We start from the raw sequence: 18,643 nt of genomic DNA on the forward strand, positions 1-18,643 counted from the left end.
CTATATAATTCATGACATTTTCTGTGGATAGTTAAGGTACACATACTAGGCAGTCCATAAATACTTCTGGATTAAATGCCTGGTGGTTATACCCTTTTGTCTTCTAGAGAAAACTCATCATTTAGACTAGACGATAGTTAGGACAAGGGAGGAATCATTCTTGACCCTTCCTTTTACCCACAGTACGTGTTTATCTATAGCTGCATCGTGTCATCCTGTGCCCCCTCTTCCTGAAATTACAAGCTTGACGGGGCAAACATACCACACAGCCAGTGGAGTCCAGTTTGCGATCTGAGATGCAACGGAAGTTCTTGCTGCAGCCCCCGTTATCCTTGCTGCAATCTCGTACTGGTCCAAAGGAATCTAAGAGAACCTCCAGGCTGTCGAAGGAGGACGAGGTCATCAGCTCCTCTCTGTTGGGAGAAACAGCAGGGGGTGGGAGGAGGCCAGTGGAGGCCAGGGGCAACGAGGGCCTCGCATTCCCCATTTCGCTCTGTCCAACCCCATCATGTCTCCCTCTTAACAAACTTAAGGATCAGCCACACTCTGAGCCTTGAACTAACAAATTATAGACATTCTCCATCACTGGGAAATAAGCCAAGGCTGTAACGCCTGGTCAAAGAAGGAGTTCTAAACTCCGGTGGGGAAACAAACATTTTATTGCCCATCAGTCCTGAGAGGATGTGGGAAGTGCTTACAAACTAATTTTATGTCCACTCTTGGGGCATGAGCCTTGGGGTGTGCAATACTGACCCACATAGAGTAGATCCTGGCACTGTGTCCAGGGAATTTGAAGGCAGCCTGCCAACTTCTCCTTCCAGCTTGTCTTGATTCCTTTCCCAGTACCTTGGACCTTTGGGGAGTTTCCTACTCGGCCTCGCAAACCCCGCACAGGCCTTAGCGTGGGGAGGTTGCACTCACCTGACCTCCACAGCATCTTCCATCACTGTCATATCTGTCTTACACTTTGCTGATGGGTTGATGGCCAGTTCAGCTGGTGGAATCACAAAGCTCTTGCTGAGAGGCAACCACATGCCCTCGCCCAGGGTGTAGGTGAATCTGCAGAGACACCCAACACCAGCTGGTTAGGACTGGAGGGACAGGCACCCCACCTGGAGACCTAGCACTCTACCTTCACCTGCTCCCTTCTCCACCCTGGGAGTCCTCAGAAAGGAGACCTTACTGCCATCCTGTGGGTGAGACGATTGAGTCTGAGGGAGGCAGGGAGGCCGCCCCCAGCTCACACGTCTGGACAGTTGGAGAAGTGATTATGGCATCCACTCACCAGCTGTTAAAAGTGTCTTTTTTTTAAATCCTAAGAAATCGAGTCCCAGTTTCCTTCAGATTTGAAGCTGGACTTCCCCTATCTGAAGTCAGATATAATTGGAAGTATTTTAATTGAAAAGACAAGCCAGCCTCCCATCATGCCCATCCATTGCGTTGCTCACCCACAGTGGTAGCGCTGGTTTCTCTCTGGGAGGAACCCTACCGAGGAAAAGAAAGAAGAAAAGCTCCCTTTTTCTGGCCTCTGTGTGATGGGAGCAGAAAGGATTGAAGCCAGGAGGCTCCCGGGAAGAGAGAAGAGGGTAAACCAGGCAGGCCCAGATGTATTCTCCACGCTTCGTGCCCACACCCCAGCGAATGGCGCTAGCCCTCAGGAGACAGGGAAGGTTTTTTTTTTTTCCCTTATAACAAGGGCTAAAAAGGAATAAAGGAATCAATCAGCATTTCAAGGGAGAGCTTAAGGAAACCATGAGAGATTATTTGTTTATTTATTCATTCATTTTATTTCAAAGGCATTCAAATGCTCTGTGTTCACAGTCAAAAATAGTCTTTGGGATAAAAGCCAGTGTGGGTGGGATAGCTCGAGACTGTGGTGTCTGAGTCCCCTTCCCACTCAATGTGGAGGGAGGAACAATGGAGGGATGCGTGCAATTAAACAGAACTCCGCATCGGTCCCATTAGCATGCTGGTCACAGAGCAGCATTTCAGAATCCTGCTCCTTTCTCTCCCCTAACCCACACGCTCCCCTCTCCACTCCCTGGGAAGCCTGAAATGCTAGGAAACCAGACTGATGACGTGATCTTTTATAAGAAATGTTGTCCTCTCCAGGACGTGGGCCACAGAGAATCCTCACCGACAAAGGCTCATGAGATAGCAACCAAATCTCGTGATTTTTCTCTGCTCCTGGACGGACCTGGAGGGTAGAGGGGCTGAAAGAAGAAAAAGCAGGTGCCTAGGACTGGGGAGACTGCTCCTCCATTTCCACCCTCACTCGTGGTCCCCTGCTTCTCAGACCTGGGGGGCAAACCCCTGAAGCAGCACTGAATATAGAGATGCCTTTTGCTCTGTAGGAGGCACTCAACTCTCTCCAGCCCCAGGAACAGAAGGCGATAGGTGGGGTCTGCACAGGTGAGGGAAGCCCATTCCCAGAGGGACAGAAGAGGACACCCAGGACCCCACTGTTCTGTGACACAGCTGGTGAACCAGTTCTCTCTCTCACACACACACACACACACACACACACACACACACACACACACACACACACACGTGTCATCTGGCAGGGCCAGGTGATTGCCCCCAGGTGCCTGCATCCTGGGACTTAAGGATGAGTGTAGGTTGAAAGCAACAACTCTTAAGTATTTAAGTAATGTAAATACTTAAATACTTAATGTAAATACTTAAATGAATACTTACTGTTCATAGTAGACAGTCCTTTCATTATTATTATTGTTATTATTCCTCTAGATTCCATGGGTCAGGAATTTGGACAGCACATGGCAAAGATGGCTTGTTTCTGCTCCACAGTATCTGGGGCATCAGGTGGAATGATTCAAAGACTGGGGTGACTTAACAGCTGGGAGCTAGGATCACCTGAGCCTTTGTTCACTCATGTACCCAGAGCCGGGGCTAGGGCGACTCAAAGACCAGGACCATGGTCCAGCGGGTCTACACACATCCTCAACATGGTTTGAATTCTACATTACGGCATTCTGAGAGTAGTCAGACTCCTTTTGTGGTGGCTCGGGGCTTCCAGAGCAAAGCATAATGGACATTCTTAAGATAAGAACAATTCTAACAAGCAGGCTGGGGCGGGGGCGGGGGGGGGGGAACACCACTCCCATAGAATATATTGTTTCAGAGAGGACAGTTACAAATTTGAATGGTACCCCGGAAGAGGCAGTTTATTTGGACATAGAGGGGGGTTTTTGTTTCCTATTATGGTTTTAAAATGGCAAGTTTTGCATGGATGCAAAGCAACAAATCTGTGACCTATAGCTAACAATTTTTTTATAACAGATATTGGGAGACAGTTGGCAGTTCTGTCTGGCCTGTTTCTTGGGGGAGAGAGAGATCCATGTCCAACCATCTCACCGGCTTCCCTCCTCCTCGGAATGCAGCAGTATTTCAAAAGGAAACGTAACCCACCTCTTTTCCCAACTGACACCCTTTGAAGGCACCGCAGACTCACAGAATGAAGTCCGTATCTCCAAGATACGGAGACGTCACTCTTCAGCTTCTTTCAGCAACCCCCCTTCAAACTGTGTGTTCCTACAATCTGCTGTAGTCCCTAAAGTTGCCCTCATTTTCTTACTCTTTTCCTTTGCTTTTAAAATTCCTTCTTTCTGAATTTTCTTTCCTCTCTCTTGTGCTGGAATGCCACTCATTTTGTGAGTCACCTCTTCCTAAAAGCCCTACAGGGTCTTTGAGCTCTTAGGCTGTGTTAGGGACTCTCTGTGCATACTCCTGCCCTGTCACCCTGACCTGTACCCATCTTCTCATGTTCCATCGCCACTCATAAGAATGGGCTCTCTGGCATGGCAGAGGACAGTTTTTTGTCATCTTTGTAACCCTACTGCCCAACATAATTTCTGACCCAAGAAGGTCACTCTATAAATATTTATTGACTGAGCAACAAGGAGATTTAGTTATGTTCTTTAGTTTGAATAGGCCACTAGAGGATATAATCTCAATTTTCCCATGTAAGGATAGAAGTGGTGGTGAAAATCATTCTTCAATTAAAATGGGATATGGGTTAATCTCTGGGTTTGAATAAATTTAATGGTCAAAGTGGATCTGGGTTTAATAGGATGAAGAACATCCTAAGTACACAGCAGCTTCGGGAACATGATGCTATTCCAAGTTAACAAGAAAACTGAGAAATCATCACTCTCCAGTAGGGTCAAGACGAAGCCTTGTAAGTGAAGCAAAGTTACGTGTTGCCTGGTGGCCTAGTGGTTAAGGATTTGGCATTGTCACTGCTATGACACAGGTTCAGTCCTTGGCCCAGGAACTTCCATATGCCATGGGTACAGCCAAAAAAAAAAGAAGAAGCAAAGTCACGTGTGAGTAGAGACCAACATTTTTTCTTTTTTTTTTTTCCTTTAGGGACACACCCACAGCATATGGAGGTTCCCAGGCTAGGGGCTGAATCAGAGCCACAGCTGCCGGCCTACACCATGCCAAGCAATGCGGGATCCAAGCTGTATCTTCGACCTACATCATAGCTCACAGCAACGCTGGATCTTTAACCCACTGAGTAAGGCTAGGGATTGAACCTGCATCCTCATGGATGCTAGTCAGTTTCGTTAACTGCTGAGCCACAACAGGAACTCCCGAGACCAAGCTTTATTAAGAACTCTATGAACTCTTTCTGAAGGCAAGTGCTCTGTAGAACTGCCTCATTTATCCTCACAACAGCCCCCTGAGGCTAGTCATTTGGACTCATTTTACCAAGTCATCAACTAATATTTTAAGAAGTTTAGAAACCTCCCCAAGTTCACCTCTCCTTAAGTGGGGAAGATGGGGGTTGGTCTGATTCTCAAGTGTTGCTCACTGCAGTTTTCCAGTCCATGTTGGCTCACGCTATGAAATTCTAAAGTTTTCTTTTATCTGCAAAATCTACTGAGTGACTCCAAAAGCCAAATATAGAACAAACTGTCAGAGAAAAGCTGTGTCCTAAAATCTCATCTGTCCCTCATCCGTGCAGATTTGGCAGGACAACTTCAAAAATCCACCAAAGAGAAGTTGGGTGAACATCTGGAATGCTTTCCCACGTTGGGCCTCCTATCATGACAGCTGGTGGTGACCACCACAGCTGATGGCTCAGCTGTGGGCCGAGTCCTGCACATGGCCCTATTGAACGAGAGCTGGAAATTTCTGTCCAGAAGCAAACCCTCGCCAGAAAGCACTGGACAGAATAAGCCTGTGCTCTCACTGTGGCTTGGCATGAAATAGGCTATGGGAAAACTGATAAATCGTTCTTAGCCTGGTGTCTCTGCTCTTTCCTAGAGGAAGCCGTTCTAGAAAGAGGTACGGTTCCACAGGACGCATGTACGCACTTGGGAGGAAGGTCTCTGAGAGATAAAGCTGGTCTGATCCACCCCGCCACCAGAGGATGTAGTGGAGAGGAGTGACCCTGGCTACAACAGGAAGGACATCTTCAGCACCAGAGTTTGGTGAAAGGACTTATTCTAGAAGTTCAAGTTCCCTTGACCCTCTGAGGCTAGCCTGAACCCTGTCCAGGTTCTTTGAGATTGCACATTACCAAGGTTAGGTTAGGTATCAAGGTCTTTTCCTCATCTGCTTTCACGTCCTTGGGAAATACCTGAGATGATCATTAACAGATATTTACTGAAGACCTACCATGTTCAAAATTATATGTTAGATGTCGAATATTTAAAGCCACATAGGGAACTTTCCCTGCCCCCAAGAAGACCATCATTTCCTTGGAGAAGCAAATAGGTGAATGAAAAGTAAGTATGAAATAAATAACAGACAAATAAATTGCAGTCAGTATTTTATACACATTTCGAGGAAGGAGCGTCACTGTGGACGCAATGGGTGGGAGAAGCTTTAGACCAACTTCTCTCAATCCCAGGTTCAGATCAGAATTACTACAGTGCTTTTAAAAAACACTCATGCCCTGGTCCCACCTCCCAGAATTTTTGAATTAATTGGTTTATGCTGGGTAAAATCACTGGTCAGTGTAAAAGGACACTGGGGGTTCCCACGGAGAACAAGACTTGGAGAAGAAGTCTTGGATGAGATCATAAATTCCTTGACATAAGGGACTAACTTGGTCACATCTGTTTGGTCATATCTACAACATCTAGAATAGAATAGGACCTTACAATAACAGGTGTTCAACAGACGTTGAGCTTAGCTGAAACTGGGTCTAGTGCATGTCAAGGGTAGGGTTATAGGAGAGGTCAAATACGCTTAAGGAGGGCATCTGAGCAAATGCGCAGAGTGGGAATTATTCAAGCTGTTGGGGGCAGTGGATCAGCTGACTAAGAATGGAAGGTTCTGTAGGAGACGAGCAACTTAGTAAAAGGGAGTTGTACACTGGTATTCCATTGTGGAAAGATGTGAATGTCAGAATTTAAATTTAATTCTATAGTCCAGGGAAATATGCAGGGACTTGGAATTTATCAAGACTCTAAATCATAAGTGAACGGAGTAGCAAGTAAATAGTCATTATCTCTTTTAAGAAATCTCAATCACTGACGAGGTCGCAGAATTTTCCAGAATGGCCAGTAGCAGTTAGTTTACTCAGATCCCAGAAGGTTCTGATTAACATTCTTAATACTTGAAATAAGGAGTTCATGACCCAAACGTCTTCATCTAAGAAGAAGTTATTGTCATGTTAGGGATCAAATTGATTAATCACTTGTTGATTAACCCATTGACTCTTGAGATAGTTGATTACAGGGGTCAAACCGCACAACTGCTCCCTGCGGCAATTAGGTATCACATCCAGTTGGAACCCAACAAACTTGAAAAGAATAAATGATGCCTGTGGGGATACAGACACGGTTTTCATGCAGGTTCTGCTCTTAGAGCAATTTCATTAAGGCCTTTGTTTTTCAAAGTGTTCGTTTCTGACTTTTAGAAGAGTGGGAACTTAGCCTTGTTAATCAAACTCCACCAGGCTCTCCATCCGCCTTATTGTTATCACCCCTCAAAGGTCCTGACAGATCAGCAGTAGGCAGAAGCGAGAAAAAAAGTCTGCTAAATGATAAATCACTGTTGGAAAGTTTAAATGCCCAAGTCATAGTCTAAGGAATATAGCTGACACCTCTTAGAGCATAAATCCTGAAAAGCAGCCTGCGGCCAATGCCATGAACGTGACCCAGCCTGCCCCGGGAGAGACACTCAGGAGAGAAAAGGGCAAGGAAAGACTCTAAATCGGCACTGGAGCTGGAGCACTGTAGGAGAGAGGGCCTTGGCCAAGCCCAGTCCATCTGAGGCAGCCGGAGGAGCAGGAGAAGCTTAGGCAGAGGAGTTTCCTTTTCAGGGAAGGAAGCAGGTTTTCTGTTTTGCTTGCCATTCCTCCAATACTTCATGCAGTACTGTAATGCCTCCTTTGACCTCAGACACTCGGCTGGACTATTCACTTCCTCTCCCAGAGGGCTTGCTCATAACAGGGGATGTATTTACATCCACATGGCGCACGAGCACAGTATGTGGCACTTAGTGGGTATGCAGCAGATAACACGTTAAGTGAAAGACAGGCCGACAGAATAAATGGATGATAGGATCTTAGCTTGGAAATAAACTTCTGCTCCTGCTAAACCCTGGTGTGAATTAAAGTTTATGAAAATCCCATAGGTCATGACTGGCACCCAGCTTCTTCCTCTGCTGGCTGACTTTTCTAATATGTGCTATTCCCAGGTAGGTAAGTAGAAATTTGGGAGGGACTACAAATATCCAATTTGATCAGAAGGGTGGCCATTGAAAGAAATTAATACTAAAGTATAGCTGAGAAAGGGGGGAGGCAGGGGCAGGAAGGATTAATTTTGAAAACCTAAGGCTTTATGAGGAAGGCACAAAATTAGATGCAAAATGGAGAGGCAGAAATGGACATGAATTGCTTTTTCTGAGCCAGTGTCTGTGCCAGGGCTTTCCCTGTATTATCTCATAGAGTCCTCACAACAAGACAGCCAGGCATGTAGTGCACCTCTGTTTCACAAACGTGGAAAATTGGGGCCCTAAGAGGTGTAAGTAAATGACTAAGGTCCACAGAACAGGCAAGGAAAGAAGCCAGCACCCAAGAGAATCTGCCCAACCTCAACATCCTCCATGCTGCCACTGACATGAATGGGGGCAAGCGCTCTTGTTACCAGGAGGGCAGGACGACTAAATGTGTTTCCCATTTTGTAATTTACCACTAAGAAAGCTCAGTGGGAAGTGGGACACGGGGCTTGCAGAGATATATAAGCAAGTCCCTAGACAACCACTTACCTGAATATTTTATCAGAAGGCTGTTCTCCCAAAACCAGGTCAAAGCCTCGCTGAAATATTGTGTAAGGCCAAGGCCTAAAAGGAGAAACAGCATGCAATTAAAGTCAGCGTTTAACAAACCCTCCCTGAATGTCTACTCTGTGCCAGGCAAGATGCCAGGTTCTAGAGGCCTACAAACAAAGAAGACCTAGTCCCTGTCCTCAGGAATTCCACTAGTATGAGCTCATAAGACCTGGGATGCTAGAGCCCAAACACGACAGGATCAGTGCAAAAATCAGACCCACTGGGAAAGTGGAACGTAGTAGACATGACAGTTGGAACTCCACACAGAGTACAAGCGTAACACTGTCACGGCCATAATTTATGGTCCTTCCGATGTAGATTTAATAGACACTTGGCTGTGCCTCACTGAAGAAAACAGGCAGTATGATTTCTTGGGAAGAGGAAGCCTTTGTAATCAGACAGTTAGTTCTGGGTTCAAACCCTGCTCTGCTGTTAAGCCAATCTGTCTGCCTTTGGGCAGATTATTTTCCTTTTGAGTTTAATTTCATCACTCGTGAAAATATGGTTGCTAGGAGCTGCTTCACAGACCACGGTGAAGACAAAGCAACCCTTTGAGGCCAAGGCCACAGCTCACACGGGGTCCTCAACATGCCCCCTTTCCCCAAAAAGACATGGCACAGGTTCCAGATGGTCTCAAATATTTTAACGCCACCCACCCAATCAGAAACAACCGAAATGGCATTTCTGAATAGGACCTAGCTATGAGGGACATTTAGGTTGTTTCCATGTCTTGGCTACTGTGAATAGTGCTGCAGTGAATACAGGGGTGCGTGTATCTTTTTGTATGAAAGCTTTGTCCAGATATATGCCCAGGAATGGGATTGCTGGATCATATAGTAGTTCTATATTCACTTTTCTGAGGTTCCTCCATACAAAAAGCATGTGTGTGTCTGTGTGTGTCTCTCTGTGTGTGTATCTGGGTCACTTTGCTGTACAGCAGAAATTGACAGAACATTGTAAGTCAAATACAAACTTTTTTTTTTTTTTTTTAAAAAGACCTAACTATGAGTCTCTCTAGCAAGCATCTAGATGCCACATGTACTCGAAGGTAACAAAACTATTTCTTTTCAATAGTATATATCTTTTCACTAACCCAGATATCCAACTCCCAAGTTATTTATTCCTTCAAGCAAGACTCAGTCAAGCCCAGCCTTGTTCTGGGCACTGGAGATTTGCACGCGGGTAAACTGGGCCTTAGCTTTCATGGAAAGTACGGTCTCCATCTACAACCCAGTTACACCAACCCAATAACCTAATTATTGAGGATTTTACTGCAGACATGCTTTTGGTTTTCGAAGGCAACAAAAAGTCAGGAGAATAAATGGACCCAATTATTTGAGACTGAATCTAACACTAGGAGTTAATCCAGTGGTTGTCAGTAAGGGTAGTGTCTTCCAACAGAGGGCACTTGGGGAAATTCAGGGCAGTTGCCCTTGAAGAGCACAGTGACTGCAGGACGTCGCCGGCATTGAGAAGGCAGGACCAGGAAGGCTAGGATAGTGCGGTACTCGGGACCACGCTGCACAACCAAAAATTCCCCAGTGTCCTGTCAATAGTTGAACGTCTTGCTGCACTTTTTTTTAATTTCTTTTTTCTTTTTTTATTACTCAATGAATTTATTACATTTATAGTTGTACAATGATCATCACAATCCAATTTTATAGGATTTCCAACCCACAACCCCAGTGACTGTCTTGCTGCACTTTTATGCAGGTAAAAATCTGCTTATAGTTATCTAAGCCTAGATGCTAACTCCATTTACATATAAACACAAAGCAGTTCGTACCGTTTTAAAATAAGATGAATTGTCTAGGTGCATAACTATCCGGTCAGTTAAAGGAAGATTACATACTAGTACTTAGACATTTTACCAAGATTTGTTCATAATTCTGGAAAAATCACATCATTGTGTGCAAGGCTGCTCATGGCCTTTGAACTACCAATACAATGCATCTGTAGCAGTTAATAGTGCTTAACATATATCCTATATTATACTTCACTTTATGGTAAATTGACATTAGGTGCAAATGTCTTTGTCAACTTTATTATTTCTTCTATTGTAATACTGCAGAGAATTTATACATTAAAATAATTATTGTATATTATAAATTATTTATCACTTCCCTTTTAATTACTAATAACACATATATTTATTTTTTTAATTTTGTGTATACAGATTTTAGTATGTATTAATTTCATTTAAGGCTTATAAAAGGGGTAAAAATTTAGTTGTCAGAAAATAAAAGTGTTGGGTCTGACAGAGTTGAGAACCACCAACTTAACCCAACCAGCTAACCAATTAACTACTCAAAGGAATTGGTAGTTGTAAGGGGAGGCCATTGAAGCTGCATGAGGGAGTGGTGGCTAGGATGAATGCATTCCTTTTTTATGCTCACTATTTATAAACACTTTCTTCCTGGAATTCAATTTAGAAATACCCTGAGGCAACTAGAATTGGCTCCAAAAAGTACCCAAACACTTTACCATGAATAACTCCTGCATCAAATAAACAGCCCATGCGTTTTTCATGTTTGTTCTGTTCACTGGAGGTAAACCTACAGAGTGGGGTTTGAATCTGATTCTTTTTTGTTGAACACTAAGTGGTGGCTTATGAGCTGCTAAAAAATATGTATGTATTAAGTCAAGAAAAAGCCTACAAATCATGAGAAAACATGTCCCTCTATCCTAGCTACCTAGAAAAGGCAATAAAAAAGAGAAAAGGGACATGCAACTTCATCTCTCTTTTGGTCAAAATCACATTTTATTTACAATTAGTTTAATAAGTTAAAACAACACACTTTTGCCCTCACGTCATCTCTAGTACTCAAAACAGGTACACCGTGTAATTAGAATTCATTCTTGGCGTGGTTCCTAGGTTGTTTGAAAATACATTTTGAGGAGCCAAATTTTAGGACTAGGGTTGATTACAATGTGAACAATTAACTGTGTAGGATGACATAAACAAACCTGTATTCAAGCCATAGGTAATGAATCAATAAGCCCAGAAACACGGACGAAGGGCACATTGGCAGGATGCCAGGTAGTCACGTCAAAGAGACCTCCTGCTGTCCGGGGGCCTGACCATTAAGAAGGGCAGCCTGAGCATTTTTTCATGTGCTTGTTGGCCATCTGTGTATCACTTATGTCTGGAATCTAATATATGGCACAAATGAGTCTTTCCACAGAAAAGAAAATCATGGACTTGGGAGAATAGACTTGCGGTTGCCAAAGGGGAGGGGGAGGGAGTGGGAGGGATGGGGAGCTTGGGGTTAATAGATGCAAACTATTGCCTTTGGAATGGATTAGCAATGAGATCCTGCTGTGTAGCACTGAGAACTATGTCTAGTCACTCATGATGCAGCATGATAATGGGAGAAAAAAGAATGTGTACATGTATGTGTAACTGGGTACACCCTGCTGTACAGTAGAAAAAAAAATCATATTGGGGAAATAACAATTTAAAAAAATTTTTAAAAATAAGGGCAGCCTGGACCCTGCCCTGGTCACACTGACAGGCAGCAGGACACAGTGGATAGGACGTGGATTCTGGAGCCAGCCTACCTATTTCAAATTCCACCTTAGCTATCAATCACTGCGTGACCTTGAGCAAGTCCCTTAATCATTCTGTGTCCCCATTTCCTCACCTGTGAAATGAGGCTGAGGGTAATAATTTTATCTACCTGGCAAGGTTGTTTTGAGGAGGAACTAGTTACTGTGGTTAAAATGTTCAGAACAGTGTCTGGCAGTCAGCGAATGCCATACTAGCATTTGTGGTGATAGCTGTGTTTTTTTCTTTTTTTTTGCTGTGCCCATGGCACATGGAAGTTCCTAGGCCAGGGCTTGAACATGCTCCATAGCTGCTACCTGAGCCACAGCAGTGACAATGCCAGATCTGTAACCTGCTGAGCCACCAGGGACCTCCAAGCACTTGTTCAGTTAAGTTAAATGTACTAGTTACCTGAATCAATATAAATATTTATAAGAAGAAGATTCCCAACTTTCTAATGAGGAAGAGGTGTCTTCCCCTAAGATGCAAACACAATGGCAACACCAGGCTTCAACTCAGATTGTAAATGCTTTTGTGTTGGCTGGAAAGGAGACGATGATGAGTGTGGGGAGACAAACCCTGCCCCCACCTCCCACCCCGGGCCACTTCACGGCACAGCGACTTTATGACACTGACATGCAACAGAAAGAGAGGGGAAGAGCATCTCATAAAACAGGGAGAGAAGTCGGAGAGTTTGCAAATTGCTTCAGCAAAGGATGAGAAGAGAATTGCCTTATTTCCTTCCCATGAGTCAGGGATGCTCTGTCAGAGAGACGGGGATTCTTATTTGATTTATTTAGCAAATATTTATGGAGGGCCTATTGTGTGTGAACTGTGATGCCAGGCCACAGGAGTTGGGATAAAGAGATTCTTGCTCTCAAAGGAAGCTATAGCCTTTCTGAAGAAACACACACATGCCCAGACAAATAGCAGAGGATGAGCAAAAGGGAGGAGGAATGGCTTTGCAGGGGGTAAGCTAAGGAGTGCTGGCAGTGACAGGTAGCTCACTCTGGGCGCTGGGAAGGCTCGGTGTTGGCCGTGCGAGGAAGGGAAGCAGTAAGGAGCTGGATGCATGTGAGTGGAGGGGCCACAGCGGCCATCTAAGAAAGGGCAGGGGCCATGTGATGAAGAGCTGGACCTAAAAGTGCCCAAAACACTTTGGAGCTGAATTACCTGAGGCCAAATGGAAGAGGTAGAGGCCTCCGAATGAGGGCTTTCTGGGTGTGAGTCAAATAAGAAAACTGAACTGGCGTTTGTAAAAAGAGGCCCATCACTGAGCCCCATATGGAGGCTCGGATGGAAGCTGCCTTGGGGACGCTTGGCAACAGGGTCTCAAAGCCTTTACAATTGTCCCTCTCCTCTCTTTGCTGTTTCTCACTCTACAGGCTCCAGTCTTTCAAAATGGCTAATGCCCATGGGGGAGACTTGGCCTCCCGCAGCTCCAGCTCATGTCTGTACAGGCTCAGACCCCAAAGGAGACAGTCTTCCTCCACCTCGTTAAGAAAACATAATCCATGGAATCCATGCTTGATATATCTTGATGTATCTTAGATCAGATGAGAACCCTGGATCAGCCTCTGGCACCAGGGAAGTAGAAGCCTCTACACGGATGCAACGCCCATTTGGTTTTCAGAGCAAGAGCTGGGAGGAGGGTGCGTGTCAAACAGAACACTTTCCACCTTGGCTTCCATCTGCTTGTCGTGGCAAGAGCACAGCCTCCATCAGGGGTGGGTGGCATGACTGAACAGACTGTGCCAACACTAGTTTTGTGGAATGAGTGCCCATCGAGGAGCCCGAGGACCGTGTCCATCCAGACAGGGGTCAAGAGACGGAACGCCGAGATTGGAAGGAAACCTCAGTCTTCTGACTCCGACTTAGGTAATATGGCCTCCGATATTCTCTGTCCTGCCTGGGGCAACCCAGTTACATTTTAGTTTAGGAAAGTTGGCAGAATCCAAAGTCAGAAGAGAGACCCCTTGTTTGTTTGTTTGTCAGTATCTTCAGCCCGACTAATCAAGACCCTGAAGACTGTCCTCCCACACGGGCAGCCACAGATGGCCTAGATTCAGGGGCGTCACAGGCCAGCCCAGGAACCATCTGGGAGCCATTGCCTTGGGCAGGAACATCATCTGTGCCACAGAGGAGCCCCACTGTCACGGAAACACAGCAGCCAGCAGGACACATGTGCACACTGTGGACGCTGAGAACTATCAGTAACCTCTTACTTGCCTTTTCTTTTCCGTCCTTGTTTCACCCAATACCCACAGTTTACGCAGGCTCTTCCTTAAGCACTGGCAATTTCTAAGCTTTCAGCTTCTCTCTGCAATTCTTTCTCCTCTTTCCCAAGACACACCAGCTACTGCAGGGTTTTTTCCTTTAGTCAGTGGGCTAGAACAGAAATTGCTTGTGGCCTTGACCTGACTTGATTTGATGGGTTGCTTAGGTATTCCTTCCACCATGTAACCTACTGAGTGAGTGGAATCCTGCATGGCCAGCTTCACATCAGCTCTCCCAGAGCAGAAAGGGACCATGTCTGCTCTGGACAAGAGTACTTTAAAATCTGGGAGTTCCCACTGCAGCTCAGCAGTTAATGGGCCTGACTAGGATCCATGAGGACGTGGGTTTGATCCCTGGCCTTGCTCAGCGGGTTAAGGATCTGGCATTGCTGTGAGCTGTGGTGTAGGTCACAGACGCAGCTCAGATCCCGTATGGCTATGGCTGCGGCGTAGGCCGGAGCTACAGCTCCAATTCGATCCCTAGCCTGGGAACCTCGTTATACTGCAGGTATGGCCCTAAAAAAGAAAAAAGAAAAATTTAAAAAAAGCATTTTGAAATCTGCTTTTTGATTAAATGCTATTCCCAGCTTTCCATCTAACTGTAGCACCTGGAAAGGGAACTCAGAAGTTTCTCTTCTTTTTTTCTATTTAAAAAAATTTTTCATTATAGTCAATTCACAATGTTCTGTCAATTTCTGCTGTACAGCAAAGTGACCCAGTTACACATATATACACATTCTTCTCACTTTATCGTCCACCATGTTTAAAGTTTTTTTTTTTTTTAACTACAGGATGTAGAGTACTCCTTTCCTTTCATAACACTTAATACAATTACAATGAAATATTTGTTATTATTTTTTTTAATCGGCATTATCTGGTAGTGGGCTTCCTTGTGGAGGACTTAAGACTTATCATCGGGGAGTGAGTGAGGGGGAAAATATAGGTGATGGATGGATGGATACATAGACAGACAGATATAAAATAGGTAGGGAGGATAGAGAGAGAATAGATGTATGTATGATGTATGTGCAGACACATACATCATACATCTTTCAGTGTAGAAAGAGAGAATGTTTCAGCTGGAGGCAATGATGAAAAAGGCATTTCATGGTGAGCTTTTAGAAACTAGAAGTTGCTTCTGGACTCACATATTCTTCTGCCTATCATTAAAGAGATTATTCTACAAGTGAAAATAACTTATCCAGAGTTAAATGAAAGCACATCTTTTTCAGCTTGCCTCTGGCCCCCATCAGTCTAAGTTTCTGGAGGAAACATGATTTGAAAGTTGCCCCTCAGCTATTCACAACACTTTAGGGTCCTGGTATTGGCTACTATATCCATATGCAATGTGAGAGCTTTTGAGGAAATGCTCCTTTTCTTAACTAGGTAAATGCATTTGCAAGGAGGGAGCAGTGGAACAGAGAGAGAGTCCATTAAAAAAAAAAAATTCTGAAAAAAAAAAGTAGTTTGCAAGTTATATGGAACAAAAGGTAAAGAGAAAATTGGTAAGAATGACTTTTCCAGCCATACAGCTGGCTGAAACATCCTACACCTCCATTGACTCTAATGAGGAGATTATTATGTGCTATGATGTTCACATAACCAGCACCAGGGCCGGGATGGATACAGGCGCTGGAATGGCTGATGCCTGGATTATCTGATCAACCTGTGGCCTTATCCAAAGTTAAATAAGAATAATGAGTCTAATGTTTCTATAGGACGGATGCTTTAGGGCTTGGGGGCCTTGGCAGATGTTTCTTTATGTGGAATTCTTCCCTCTCTCATCTACTTGGCTAACTTACACTATTCTTTAATTCTGGCTTAAAAATTACTTCCCAAAACAGACCTTTCCCCTGAGACTAGGTTATATAAGGCACACTGCACTTTCCTTTTTAGAACCTATAACTATAATTAATATATTTTATGTCTAGTTAATACATTCTCCTCCTTAGATATAAAGGCCTCTGCCAGCATCTTTGCTGCATCCTCACTATCTAGCATAGAACCATCACATAGCGGGTGCTCAGTAAGGAGCTGGACCACATCAGAAATGAGGCCAAGGGTTGGACAGATCTGGACTTGAGTCCTGGATGAGGCAAGCTATTGTCAGGTAAGTCTGCTCATTTCTTTCAGCCTCATTATCTTCATCTATAAAATGTGGATAAAATAGTACCTACAGTTGTCGAGGCGAGCACGTACACACTTCGCACAGTACCTGCCATACGGAACACACTCAGCAAGTCTTAGTTATTGTTCATTATAATTAACATTCCCATTTGGTAAAGAGAAAGTGTATCTCTAGCACTACATTTTAAAAATAAATCATGATGACGGTGTATTTTACAAACTCATTATCTTTAAGCATGTAAATCTCATGTAAGAAAAATTAATTATTGCTGTGATTGCATTCATTATTTAATGTCTGTTAATAGGTAAACAAATTCATTTAGAAGTTTTTATGCAGGAAAAAAATAACATATTTGTCAGTAACTAGCAGAGCAAACAGAAGTGTGACTATGGAGCTAGACTAAATAGGTTTAAAATCTGGCTTTGCAATAATCCTGTATCCTCGGTTAAGATCATTAATTCCTGCCATCAGACTATTCTATCTGCTTTCTCCTCCTGTCCCAGCTGCCTCAACATGCCCCCCCCCCCACTTCTTCCCTCCACAATTCAGAGCCTGGCTCACTGTCCCCTCTGACACATCATAACTGTGGGTGACTTCAGTAGCCACCCAGATGGTCCTCTCAATTCTCAAACCACTCACTGCCTGGACTTTTCTCCCCAGATCACCCTGTCCCCCACTCTCGCTCCCACAGTTAGAGCCTAGGTTACAATATCTGCCACTCTCCCTTGGTCACAAGTTCAAGAATCCCCATATATGACCATCACCTCCTACCCTCCCAGTTAATTTCCCCTAAAGCCACAAAGTATTTTCTCCCTTTCTGAGCCTTAAAGTCCATTCATCCAACCACCTTTTTATTGATCCTCCCCTACCTCATGTACTGGCTCCCGTCTTTACTCAAATTAAATCCTGTGATCCATTATTATAATCACCCTTTCCTGTAACCTTAACTCTCTCGCCCTCCATTGCTTCATCATCCTTGTCCGAAACACATTGCTTCATCGTGCTTGTCTGAAACACTCCAACACTGGTTCAGCTCCACGACCCTGTGGCTCCATCTCCGTGTTTGCACGAATGAATGCCGCTGGCAACCGCGCTGATTGGTCTCATTTTAAATCCCACACCACTGACCTCAAGTGGGCTCTGAATCCTGCCTACCAATCAAACTGCACCTTCCTTGTCTTTTTACTCTCCCACTCTCAAGATCATTATTTTACACCTTCTTCTTTCTCCTCAAACCTCCAACACCTCTTCCCCCATCCTCGCCCTCAGCTAATGATCTGCTTCCTACGTACGTGGGAAAACAGAGGCAGTCAGATTAAAAGCTGTCCCCACCACATCCACCCACCTACCTTCTCATGTGCCGACTGCTTGGTCCTCCTTCCAGTAATTAGGCATGAACAGTTTGTGCTCCTGTCTAGGATACAGCCATCCCAACTCAGCCTCTGACACATATAGGCGATGGGATATAGGGAAGGAGCCCTAGGTGGAAGTTACAAGTTCAAACTCCCTTTCTGCTATCATGACCTCCTGCAAATTAGACCACCTGCTTTTCTGCCTGGTTTTTTTTTTTAAGTTTTATTATAGTACAGTTAATTTTCAAGATTGTGATCATTTCTGCTGTACAGCAAAGTGACCCAGTCATACATATACACATATCCATTCTCTCAGTTTCTTTCCCCACATACATTATCACAGAACACCAGGTAGAGTTCTCTGTGCTGTACAGCAGGTCCCCGGTGCCTGTGTTTTCATGGCACAATTCTGCCACACACCATGTGGTATTAAGCTCACCTGTTTGTCTGTCTCCCCCTTTAGATGTCCTCGCACTGACATGGCTACTGACTCCCTTACCCCTGCCTCTCTCATAAGTGATACCTAATAGTGTGGTTCTTAACCTTTGGGGTACATCAGACTCACACTACATATGGACACAATAATTTTCAAACTTGAGTTGTTCTCGTCCACTTACTGAACATGGGGCCAAGACTCAGTATTTTCTAAAAGTTAGGTGGCTGATTCTAAAGCACACAATAGGCTGAGAATCACTGAGCTAACATGTGTCTATTTATGCTCTTGGTCAACTTTTACCAGTGAGTTTGGTCTTCGATACACGATTGCCACAGAGATGGAAATTACAGTCTAGCCTCAGGATGCACTGGGGCTTATTTTTTAAATTTCTGAATAATATCGAGGGATGAAGCACACTGAGTTCCCTCCTGTCCCTTTTATTGATGACTTAAGATATCCCAAATCTCATTACAACTCTATAAGATGTACATTTGTGTGTTTTTTTAATTGTCAGTCATTTTTATTTTAGTGGGTCAACATTTTCATTAAAATAGTATGATACAGAGTTGAGGTTGTCATATATTTATAAAT

General features: G+C 44.2%; 1 protein-coding gene across 4 annotated transcripts in view; it reads right to left on the reverse strand.

Moving 5' to 3' along the window:
* The window catches only part of ASTN1 (astrotactin 1), a 319,889-nt gene that overhangs the window by 103,410 nt on the left and 197,836 nt on the right, over nt 1-18,643 (reverse strand). For all 4 annotated transcript variants that reach the window (XM_021063682.1, XM_021063683.1, XM_021063684.1 and 1 more), the window contains exons 9-11: nt 8,251-8,325; nt 922-1,059; nt 263-413 (exon numbers count right to left, since the gene is read on the reverse strand). In XM_021063682.1, the coding sequence (XP_020919341.1) occupies nt 263-413; nt 922-1,059; nt 8,251-8,325 (364 nt within the window). The remainder of the gene's footprint in view (nt 1-262; nt 414-921; nt 1,060-8,250; nt 8,326-18,643) is intronic.

Source organism: Sus scrofa, chromosome 9, assembly GCF_000003025.6.
Source record: "Sus scrofa isolate TJ Tabasco breed Duroc chromosome 9, Sscrofa11.1, whole genome shotgun sequence".
Taxonomy (NCBI): domain Eukaryota; kingdom Metazoa; phylum Chordata; class Mammalia; order Artiodactyla; family Suidae; genus Sus; species Sus scrofa.